At 35.5% G+C, this 12,870-nt stretch overlaps 1 protein-coding gene across 2 annotated transcripts in view; it reads right to left on the bottom strand.

Moving 5' to 3' along the window:
* Positions 1–1,208: 1,208 nt before the first annotated feature.
* Positions 1,209–12,870, bottom strand: part of LOC111047935 (probable nucleoporin Nup54) — a 32,143-nt gene continuing 20,481 nt past the window's right edge. Inside the window, exons 9-11 of one of the 2 annotated variants that reach the window (XM_039433222.1) lie at positions 12,080–12,336; positions 7,433–7,552; positions 1,209–1,956 (exon numbers count right to left, since the gene is read on the bottom strand). In XM_039433222.1, coding sequence (XP_039289156.1) covers positions 1,732–1,956; positions 7,433–7,552; positions 12,080–12,336 — 602 coding nt within the window. In that variant the 3' untranslated portion in view covers positions 1,209–1,731. The remainder of the gene's footprint in view (positions 1,957–7,432; positions 7,553–12,079; positions 12,337–12,870) is intronic. The other variant, XM_039433223.1, reaches the window with a different exon arrangement.

Raw genomic sequence — 12,870 nt, 5'->3', positions numbered from 1 at the left:
TTGGAGATGACTAAGGGCCAAGTCACATTAAGCGTTTTTCAGACGTTTTTGCTGATTCCCGAACGCCAACCCAATCAGCTGATAATCAGTCAATGATGGGGCGAAATAAATGGGGGATAAGGCGGCAAAAACGCCTTAAAACGCTTCATATGACTTGGCCCTAATAAAGTTTTATCAAGCAGTGACTATTGTACAGTCAATTGGGGTAACTTTGTACCACTTTTCCGAATTTTTACAACAGAATAAGGACCAATTCATCATTAATTACTTTTATTGTAATGTTTCTGGAAGCAAAATATGATATCTACTCATTAAAGCCACTTTTAATCACAATAGAACAATATTACTTTTATTAATTTCACTCAAAGTAGTGGTACAAAGTTATACTTGCATTTGGGGTTACTTTGTACCAAGGCATGGATTTTATATTTATATATAGGCTAAATATATTTAATTATTTTAATTGCTTGAAAACGAAAAGAGATAGTTTAATAATTGATGCATGAGTGTAATAAATGGTTATTAATAAAAAACCAAAAATAAAGTGAATATTACAAATAATAACACCTGCTTGCCATTTGAAATTGATGACTGTTTGGAAGAGCATGTTCAGCTAGATGTAAATTTGTCTGCAGATGACAAATGGGAAGATTCAAGATGCTGAGCATAGATCAGGAAGCTGTTAGAAGGTATGAGGAGTGCCATAAATAAGTAGATGAATGGAGGACTTTCATGAAGTATTTAATATAAGTGATTTTCTCGTTTTCACCGAGGTGGTACAAAGTTACCCCAAGTGATTGTAAGGTCCACGTTGTAATGGCAGTGTTTGATTAGCAATGGTATTGCTATCCTTGTCTATCATTCAACAAAGCGGATGGCGCTATCTCTTTCTCGCTTTGCTCTGTTGCCAGATCTTCCTTTAACAATGTAGAATTAATAATTAATTAACAAAATACTTCATCTAAATTTAAAAAAACAATCAAGAAATTATTGAAAAATATAATTTCTTGCTTAATAAAATATAATTGATAATTTAAAACGAGAATGAACAGTTAATATTACATCAATAAACCTGTATCAGCTACTGTCTATAGAAAGCATTGACAAGACAGAGGATCGGCAACGTTTTTCTCCTATCTTTCTCCACTGCCATTATAACGTGGACCTCACTATAGGAAAGGTTGCATTGATCAAATAATATTGTTCAAAAGTTATAAAAAAGACGTTTATTAGAAAAATCTTAGAAATTACATGAGAAGTAAATGAAAATGATTACTATCATTATAACCATAAAACGTTTATACAGCGAAATTAAGTTGTCCGTAAGAACCTACACATCAATAAAATCCATAAGAATACGTTATCATTATACAAAATTGGAAAGAATTTCAGTTGGTTTATTAAAATAATTCCGGAGTCAAAGGATCATAATTCTGAGGCTTTTCCGTAAGAATCTATACATGAATAAGAATACGGTATTATTCAGAATCGAGGAGATCCTTAGTTGGCTTTGAAACAAACATGGATCATCATTTTGATGCAGTCTAAAACATCAATACTATTTATTTTGAGAAAATTTGATTTACTATAAATTTGAAAGTTATGAATTATGGGAACACATTAGAAACTAAACTATTAAATTGATAATAAAAATTCTGTATGTAATCACTTTTATGGAAAATGAATGAATTTGAATTGATCACAGAATAACAGGGAAGGATGATAAGGTTTTTATGAGGATAAAAGTTTTTTAGTTCCTTCTTTCATCAACTTGAGATCTTGTAGATCGTTTTGTATGACTTCGATGAGATGCGCCATTCCGTTTTGTTCCATCATCAGGTATTGCCTAATGTCGTCCTTCATGGTCGGGTCCATAGAGTAGCCTCCTGATGTTTCGCGTTGAGTGGCCTCTTGTCGTTGCAACCGCATTTGGGAGAGAAGTTCGCTTAGTCGGCCCTGAAACAGTTACAGGTCCATCAAATACTATTTTTCCAAAACCGAATATACCGGGTGATTCAAAAAGTACTTTACAACTTTGAAAATTCATATAAATCTTATTAAACAAGGTACAGAGCTGGTTTTGGTGTTGTTTTAACACTCCAGTAGTCGCGTGGGGTCTCAGGCGACCCCATACATTTTTTTTTGTGTGTATTCAAGTTGACATTACTGTATGACCTTGAGCTGCTCAGTAGCTTACAGTCATAATGTTCTAAGTACACCAGTGTCGCGCCAACTTCCTGTTGAAGCTGTCAGTCGTGTTATAACAATTCAGACAGATAACTGCGCTAGTGGGGTCGGCATAGACCCCACGCGACTACTGACGTTAGTGTTTTTTCAAAGTGCAGTTATAGTGATTCTACGGTTTTCATCAGTAAAATGGCGGGACGTGGTCGTGAACAGTTACGAATAGGTTCAGAACGTGATCAGGAACAGTTACGTATTTGGTTAGATGAAACAAGTAGTGATGAAGAGATCTTGGGACTTGAAGATCCTGACGAAGCAGAAGAGGACTTCATCGAAGTAAATCTTCCCAGGAATGAAGAAATAGACAATTTCAACGTGAATGACAATAACAACGAAAATGACACTAACATGATTATTGAAGAAAACTACGATGTAGATCAGGAAGTGATAGTGCCGGAACAAGCTGTCATTGATGACCGTGAATTATATATTGGAAAGGATAGGGCAACCAGATGGTACTTGGAGCCACAATGGCAACATCTCGCAGGGGTTTCCAGTGAAATTTACTAAAGGATACATTTTATGACATTATAAGAAACTTTTTACATTTGAATTTCCACTAAATTACATATAATAATAGTTTATACGATCTAAGAAACAATTTATAAAAATATTTTATGAATATAGACACATACAAACTTTTGATCCAAGTAGAATAGACTAAATGGCATCTAGAAGCTTCTGAAATAATTCCTACAATTTTTACTATCATCCTGTATTTTGCTAATTCCCATTCTATTATTATTATATATTGAACATTCATCGACTGATTCATTAATTAATTCATCCCATCAGTTTTTCTTTATAATTTTGTACTAACTTATCTCCCACCAAAAGAATTCAATTGGTGAGAGCTCTGGTTTGAAATTGGGGCGAGCGAAGCGAGTCGTCCTGTAATGACGATTCAATTGTTACAAACTCATTGCAATTTATAAGAAGATATATTTTTCATAAATGAAGTACTAGATCAATTAATGTGGCTATGTGAAGCAGGCCGAAATACTGAGTGGGGTCGCTAGAGTCCGCTAGTGCCTGGACGCGCCGCACAAGCGCTAGCGGCAATTACGTCAAAGATGGCTGTCTTCACTAGACCCGAGCGTGCTAGCTGTGTGTCTTGGTTTGAAAAACGGCATAGTGTGTACCTTGATATGTTGCAACAATTTTTGATACCACAGATCGATGAGGATGACCGAGAACGATACGTTTTCTTTATGCAAGATGGCGCACCATCACACCATCTAACTGACGTCCGGGATTTTCTTAATAAACGCTTTCCAAATCAGTGGTTTGGCCGTAATGCGCCAATCGCATGGCCTCCTCGTTCCCCAGACCTAACACCGCTGGATTTTTTCTTGTGGGGTTTCATAAAAGATATGGTGTGTACGTACCTCCTTTGCCAGCCACTCTACCTGAACGTAGAGCAAGGAATTGCGCTGCTGTTGAGCAAGTTACACCTGAAATGCTAGTGCGAGTCTGGGAAGAAATCGACTATCGATGGGATGTCTGCAGGATAACCAACGGAAGTCACATAGAACATCTTTAGCTAAAGGCAAAAAAGCTTGAAGTGTTTTCCTTTAAAACATCACCAAAACTAGCTCTGTACCTTGTTTAATAAGATTTATATGAATTTTCAAAGTTGTAAGTTCTTTTAGAATCACCCGGTATAAGCACTGGAGTGAAATTGAAGCTAACAATAGAAAGTATTTGGGAATCACCTATAATATTCCAAATAAGGAAATAGAACCGTAGAATATAACCCATAATCGAGTTGATAAATCTATACTATAAATATATTCATATATTTTACCATCCATGACAACTGCAAGTAATAATCAGTTTTGAACTATTTTCGATGACATTACAGTCTAATTTACCATCTAATAAGACTGTAGAGTCATCGAAAATAGTTCAAAATATGTTAATAAATGTTAAATATATACAATACAATATATATGTAGAATATAATTATATAATAGTTCAATATATGTTACATTTGGGAAGTCCGTATCACAAGGTATCAAACTATCAATCCGATAACTGAAAAACTTCAATAAAGGAAGGAATTGGCTTAATAATTCATGTTTGACGCATCATCACGTCTGAACTAATTAACTTAGATTTGTAATACGAAGTTTACGTAAGATAAAAACCCAATCAAATAGTTTTTCTATTTTCAATTATTACAGATCGTAATACTTTTAATATCAGCATGGAACTATAAAACTAAATTCGATATTTGTGCTTTTGACAGACCCTTGAGGAACGGGTAACTCCTGATCGTAACGAATAAAAAGGAAAATGAAATGTATTCATTGAAAATTGAGATTTATTCATGAAACTGACAAACTAGCAACTGAACTATCCTGTGGAATATGTAATCTGAATGAGAAAACCATACTGAAATATATTTAAAAGAGTAAATGTAATAGATAGAAAATTGTCGCTGAATCCAGATCATGTATAAACGATTCATAGTTTTATACACCGTTATGATGAAATTGGTTGTAAATATTACCAATATTGAGAAAATAGGTAGTTGACATAATTCATTAGCATTTCATTTTTCAGTTCAATTAATTAAAGTATAGTGAGGTCCATGTTATAATGGCAGTGTACCATTGACAATAATGTTGCTGTCCTTTTCTATCATACAACAAAACAGATAGCGCTATCTCTCTCTAGCTTTGCAATGTTGTCAGTTTGCCAGAATATTTTATTTTTACTTTCGACAGTGACTGTACAAAAGTAAACAATTCATTATCAGTCGCCATTTTTTTCTTCATTCTATCTAAATACTTGAGTACACAAGTCGTATAATTGATTTAAAATGTATTTTTGAAACAATGAAATAATTTTTAGACATTACAGTATGAGAAACACAAATTAAAATACCTGAAATGACATTATTAAAGTCGATAACTAACCATCCTAGAGACTTCATCCATGCTTCAGTTAGCCTACACGTATAGGCTAGACCTACTCGTACCGGTATAAATAGTATTGAAAAGTTATTATTTCTGAACTATTTCCATTAAAATTACTTATTTTAAATAGGATTTTTATTTTTCTATTATTTTTAAAAGAAATTGGAATAGAATACCAACCAAATAACTCAATTTCTGTTGTTTTGAAATTCAGATTGTTGTATCACAGCTTTTTAAATTAGCCGCCATTTCAGGTTTGTATAAAAATAAAAATCTAATCTCAGTTATGAAAGCAAATTTTCGAATCAAATTATGGAAAAAAAATTTTTCTTGATTAATTTGACATTGAATTGATTATTTGATTAAGGAAATGATAATTATTATTAGATCAAATTTAATGGGATGAATTGAGTAACAGCTGTGTACACTCAGTGTGCAAAATGGAGAGACATGGCAATGTTTTTCTCCTATTTTTCTTCACTGTCATTATAACGTGGACCTCACTAAAGGCAAAAATAAAATTGAAAGCCAATCTTCTACATTGATCCTTGGATAAATACAAAGCATCCTTGGATAAATACAAAGCATTACGTGACTAGTTACTTTCTGCAAGTAATTTTAGATAAGTTACTAAGATAGGCTATACCAGAAATTTGAAAATTATATTTAAAGATAAAGTAACAAAAAACTCCATAGAGATTTTCATCACGACAATATCAAATAGAAAGTTCTAAAGAGAGTTTAGACTACGGAATTTATTTTCTCAAAGCCTGCCGAGATTAAATTGATGCATTGATACATACATATAATTCTCAACTATGAATGATTGGGTGAGGAACAACAGGCTTAAAGCCCAAAACTGTTCCTTTCCCAAATTTAGATAGAAATTGTTATATTGGTATTGTCATATTCATATCAGATATTTTTACTGAGATAATTTGAATTTCAGGTAGAAATAAGAATTACTGAGAAAACATAATTGAAACATAATTGGTATCGATGACCTATATTTTCAACACAACATTCTTTTTGAACACTTGTATAAAAAACAGTTGACAAAAACATAATTAAACGTAATTGGTATTGTCATATTCATATCAGATATTCTTACTGAGATACTTTGAATATCAGGTAGAAATCAGAATTACAGAAAAAAACATAATTTAACGCATGTTGGTGATGACCTATATTTTTTAACATTCTTTTTGAACACTTGTATAAAAAATCTGGTGTGGCGCACTCACACAACTTTCCTTGCCGTTATGAAAATTGATCACCTGACGCTAGTGTTCACGCGCATGACAAGTCTACTATTCAAAGATCCAAGCCAGCTGGTGACAGGACAATAACGCTGGAGACACACGAGGTCTGCTATCTCTTCATAGTGAATGATTTAATAGAATCAACAGTTGCCAACAGTTTGCAATTGAATAATCACATTTTCAAATAGGTTATGTTTATACTTCATGATTTTAGTCCAATTTTGAGCCCAAAATATTATTAGGGCCTACTAGTAGTTCTGTGAACAGTAGACCTCACACAGTATTTTCATTTACAAGTACCTGATTGAAATTATAGACCTTATGGAAATACAGCAATAGACTGGCTTCTCCACACATCTGTGTAATCACTTGTTAGCTGATTTATGATGAATAATTCTATAGTCTGATTTTTACTCTAATATTGGCGTATGAAGGAGGCTCCTTTTTCCTTTTATATTATCCTTGAAATGCAAAATTTCCAAAAACCTTGTATAGACGTCGACGCGCAATTGAAAAAGGAACATACCTGTCAAATTTCATGAAAATCTATTACCGCGTTTCGCCGTAAATGCGCAACATATAAACATATAAACATTATTTTAAACATTTAAACATTATTTTAAACATTTAAACATTAAGAGAAATGCCAAAACGTCGACTTGAATCTTAAGGTGCGTACAGATATACGAGCCGCGAACATGAGCAATTCACTTTTAATCAGCTGATGCCAAGCTTTTTATATCTTTATCTTACCGTTCTGTAAAAATACAGATATAGTCAGCTGATTAAAAGTGAATTGCTCATGTTCGCGGCGCGTATATCTGTACGCACCTTTAGACCTCACTTCGTTCGGTCAATAAACTGGGAATTCAGAATTTAGAAAAGTTGAAAACCAAATTGAATAAGAATACTTCACTAAATCATCACTGATTACAAGACTCATAGTAATTTTCAATTAAAATAGAGATAAGTATTGAAAGATGATAACATGTGAGTTCATACCTTGAAATGGGTTGGCATATTGATTTGTGTTTTCAGCGCATCCAGTTGATTTCTCAAGACATCTTCTTCTGGTCTCAAAGCAACGCCAACATTCCTGGTGATTTCCTGTTTCACAAGAACCTAAAAAACAAAAAGTTCAACTCTTTAGAATAGGGAAAAAACGAAAGTACTGGATTCAATTATACAAACAAAAAGTAAAATTAGTCCCACTATTTTCATTAATATAATGCCCGGTTCCTTCAAGCTCGGTCAAGACATTTGAACAAGATGAAGCTGGGTAGGTTTTACAAGTAGGCACAGGAATGATTTATGGTGAGTAACTATCTATTGCCATAGAAATAATGTATTCCAGTACCCATGGAAACGTTTTCCAGTGCACTCATTGTAAACCGTACCTAATTTGACCATGCTAAATGTCTTGAACGGGCTAAATTTATGAATGTTTAGGATCTTATACCACAGATTACTTCTGTATGTCACCAAATATTCTAGGATGCGATTATAAATCGAAAAGTAGAACAAAACACAACCTTCAAATGCATCTTGGGAAATCTATGTTCCATCTCGATTTTTAAATAAAAAGTAGAACATAAGGGTGTGATCACATTGAATGCGTATATGTGCAGAGTGTAAGTCAGATTGCGCATGCACCCTGTGGGTTGGGGGAGCATTGAGTCGATCATCGTACTCAAGAATGTGTTGAAAGCCAAAATTCACCCACAGCATCCATGCTTGTCGTAGGAGGCGACTAAAATGGACATCAAGGCAACTCCAGAAGCTGCCTCGCCTTCAAATCCACGGGATCTGCCCCATCAGGGCAGTTTCGGAGGGGCAAAAAGATAAATCCAAGAGACCAGAGATGGGTGAAACTCCAGGCACAAATGTGGGTCAAGAGGCTGAGTCAAGGGTGGCCGGGCGCCCTAGAGGCAGTTTGGCGTCCCCTCTCTCAGCGGAAGGACCTACCAAAAAGCCAGGAGTGGAACTCACGTATGTTTGTGGGTGGAGAGGTCAAAACTCACCACTGCTCAAAGAAGGACGGCCATTCAGGCAAAACTTCTTGGGGAAGAGGTGAGGCTTTTGACCCTTCAGAGTTTCGGAGGGGCAAAAAGAAAAACTCAAGAGACCAGAGATGGGTGAAACTCCAGGCAAAAATGTGGGTCAAGAGGCTGAGTCGAGGGTAGCCGGGCGCCGGCGCTCTAGAGGCAGTTTGGCGTCCCATCACTCAGCGGAAGGACCTACAAAGTGGAACTCACGTAGGTCTCGAGGACTAATCAGTCTGAAGAGACTGCCAAGCATATCACACTGGATTGCGACAAGGATTGCAACCAGGTGATGAATGGAATGTTAGTATAGGGAGAAACCCCTGGTTCTTGTAAAGGACATAGGTATTGGTTTGCCTAACTAACATACTACTTGGGAACACAATAAGCTTCGGTTGACGTGTGGGGTTCTTTGAACCTTTGGATACTTGAATCCGTTCCTTCAAAAACAATAAACAATAAACAGATTATGCATGAGCCAAAAAACAAAATATGGAAAATGCCATTGAAACACGTTGTGACTTGCATGTAGCTGCTCACACTGAACGCAACCAGCAAGTGCACGCGTTCAGTGTGAGTGTTCCTATTGCTCATTCCAGATTTTGCTTTTCATCTGCACGCTGGTGGTGCATGATCTCCAAGCGTGCATTTGCATATATACGCATACAATGTGTATAACACAACAAATACAGAACTAAAATGTGTATAACTGTTATGTGTATAACAGAGCTAAAATGTTCTGTTCAATTAGGTTTTACAGATAAAGGAAAGGTTAGTGAGGTTGAGGTTTTGGCTTTTAAGCTGAGCGCCATGAACACGCGCATTTCAATTTTTATCAGCTGATTATATCTGTATTATTTGTAGAGAAACGATAAGGTACAGATATAATAAGCATAGCATCAGTTGATAAAAAGTGAAATGAACGCGCATCAGCTGATTATATCTGTAAAGAAACAGTAAGGTACAAATATAATAAGAGTTGCAACAGCTGATAAAAAGTGAAATACACGGGTTCGTGACGCTCAAGATTCAAGATTCGTTTTAGTAACCATCAGGCTACAATTATAGCATTAGGCAAGTCATAATACATACTTTTAAAAAGTAGGCTGCACAAAATTGAACAGAAAATTGACACAAATTGAACAGATAAAGCATATCTACACTACATTCAATTCAGGTATTCAGGTATTCCTCGAGTGAGTAAAAGGCATTATTTTTGAGATAACTGTATACAATTTTCTTAAATTTGTTTGAACACAGATTCCTTCAACAAGTCTGTACACAGATTTAAATGACAATATGCTATTATTATTATTATTATTTGAAATTATTATAATACGCTTTAAATGGCAATATGCTATTATTATTTGAAATTGTTTGTTAATTTTAGATAATCAAAACAAATAACGAAAAGTTGAAATACTTGCACATTTGAGATACGCACATATGAATGACACCCATATGGATTTGTTAATAAAATACAACTGTCCAACACACCTTGGACATTCTATGTTTCATCTGAATATGTAAATAAAAACAACAGTGGAACGCAACTTGAACACTCTATGTTCCATCTGGATTTTTAAATAAAAAGTAGAATAAATCACAAAAATTGAGGAATGCATCTTGGGCACTCTATGTTCCATCTGGATCTGTGAATAGATAGTAGAAACAAATCACAAAAATCTGGTGTGGCGCACTCACATAACTTTCCTTGCCGTTATGAAAATTGATCACCAGAAGCTAGTGTTCCCGCGCATCTCAAGTCTACTATTTTTATTTATTTATTTTATTTAATCATCAGAATTACACAACTTATAGAAAAGTACCACAGGCTTATATACTATTCAAAGATTTGAGCCAGTTGGTGACAGGGCAATAACGCTGGAGACACACGAAGTCTGCTATCTCTTCATAGTGAATGATTTAATAGAATCAACAGTTGCCAACAGTTTGCAATTGGATAATCACATTTTCTCGAATTTCGAGCTTATTTTTAATTTTAGGTGAAAATGTTACTGAAGATTAATTGTAGAGATTTTCATGCTCAATCTTTTCCACTCGAAATTTTTTGTTTAAATTGTATCTGAAGCCTGATAATTGAGAATCTAAAATCAAACTTTGCATAGATGGGGCGGAGCTCCTGAAATTTTTACAGATATGGGACTTGTGGCAGTTGATAGAGCTTATCGATGACTATTCCAGGTATAGTGTTCCCGCACATCTCAAGTCTACTATTCAAAGATTTGAGCCAGCTGGTGACAGGGCAATAACGCTGGAGACACACGTAGCTATCTCTTCAGGATTTTAATTGTAACAAAAATTTTAATCGAAATCGTTGGAGCCGTTTTCGAGAAAATCGCGAAAAACCCTGTTTTTGACAACATTTTCGCCATTTTAGCCACCATCTTGAATCGCATTTGATCGAAATTGTTCGTGTCGGATCCTTATATTGTAAGGACCTTGTGCTCCAAATTTCAAGTCATTCCGTTGATTGGGAGGAGATATCGTGTACACAGACGCACATACACTCATACATACACACACACAACACACACACACACACACAGAAAAAACATAATTTAACGCATGTTGGTGATGACCTATATTTTTTAACATTCTTTTTGAACACTTGTATAAAAAATCTGGTGTGGCGCACTCACACAACTTTCCTTGCCGTTATGAAAATTGATCACTGACGCTAGTGTTCCCGCGCATCTCAAGTCTACTATTCAAATATTTGAGCCAGCTGGTGACAGGGCAATAACGCTGGAGACACACATGAGGTTTGCTCTCTTCATAGTGAATGATTTAATAGAATCAACAATAATTTGCAAATGAATAATCACATTTTCTCGAATTTAAAGCTTATTTTTAATTTTAGGTGAAAATGTTACTGAACATTAATCTCCACAATTGTAGAGATTTTCATGCTCAATCTACTCCACTTGATTTTTTTTTTGTTTCAATTGTATCTGAAGCCTGATAATTGGGAATCTATTTGCATTGATGGGGCGGAGCTCCTGAAATTTTTACAGATATGGGACTTGTGGCAGTTGATAGAGCTTATCGATGACTATTTTATGTATGAATTTGATCAAAATCGTTGGAGCCGTTTCCGAGAAAATCACGAAGAACCCTGTTTTTGACAACATTTTCGCCATTTTAACCGCCATCTTGAATTGCATTTGATCGAAATTGTTCGTGTCGGATCCTTATAGTGAAAGGACCTTAAGTTCCAAATTTCAAGTCATTCCGTTAATTGGGAGATGAGATATCGTGTACACAGACGCACATACACTCATACACTCATACACACACACACACACACACACACACACACACACACACACACACACACACACACAACACACACACACACATACAGACCAATACCCAAATACCAGTTTTTTGGACTCAGGGGACCTTGAAACATATAGAAATTTAGAAATTGGGGTACCTTAATTTTTTCGGAAAGCAATACTTTGCTTACCTATGGTAATAGGGCAAGGAAAGTAAAAATTGAGGAATGCAACTTGGGCACTCTATGTTCCATCTGGATCTGTGAATAGATAGTAGAACAAATCACAAAAACTGTGGAACGCACCTTGAGCACTCTGTGTTCGAGCTGCAAGAACCGTTGTCGGTACTCGGTGATCTTGGCGACCGTTTCCGACTGCCGCCTCTGCAGCTCGGCGATATCCTCGGAGATGCGATCGAGTACGGCCTGGTGCACCTTGGTCTCCTGTTCCTGACAGCGGGCCCGCCACCGCAGCTCGTTGAAGCCGATTATCGGCACTGGGATCAGCTTGTCGGGGTCGGGGTTGTCCAGCTGGGCCGACTTCCAAAGCCTCGAGTCGATACCTAAAGCAAAAAATTGTCAAAAAACTAAAGCCTACATAGTTAGCCCATACCATACTGAGAGAAGTCAGTGGAAATTATAGAGCTATAGAATCTCTTTATATATATATATAATATATATATATAATATATATATATATATATATAAAAGCGAAATGGCACTCACTGACTGACTGACTGACTGACTGACTGACTCACTCACTCGCAGAACTAAAAATCTACCGGACCAAAAACGTTCAAATTTGGTAGGTATGTTCAGTTGGCCCTTAGAGGCGCACTAAGAAATTATTTGGCAATATTTTTACTCTAAGGGTGGTTTTTAAGGGTTTAAAGTTCGTCTTTTAGCATGTATATTCTTCTTATTCTCTTAATTATAATTGAAAAATGTCCATACCATATCTTAATATAGAACTATAATCTAGAGAGAGTACCTCTTCGAAACAGTTGTTAACTGGTAACTAAATTAATAATTTTGTCAGGTTGGCATTAAGTTGAGTTGACTTTGTTAGGTTGGCACCAAGTTGAAGATTGAAATGC

This window comes from Nilaparvata lugens, chromosome 7 (genome assembly GCF_014356525.2).
Source record: "Nilaparvata lugens isolate BPH chromosome 7, ASM1435652v1, whole genome shotgun sequence".
Classification (NCBI taxonomy): domain Eukaryota; kingdom Metazoa; phylum Arthropoda; class Insecta; order Hemiptera; family Delphacidae; genus Nilaparvata; species Nilaparvata lugens.
The sequence above is the reverse complement of the archived record's forward strand: the minus strand, read 5'-3'. Positions and strand labels throughout refer to the sequence as shown.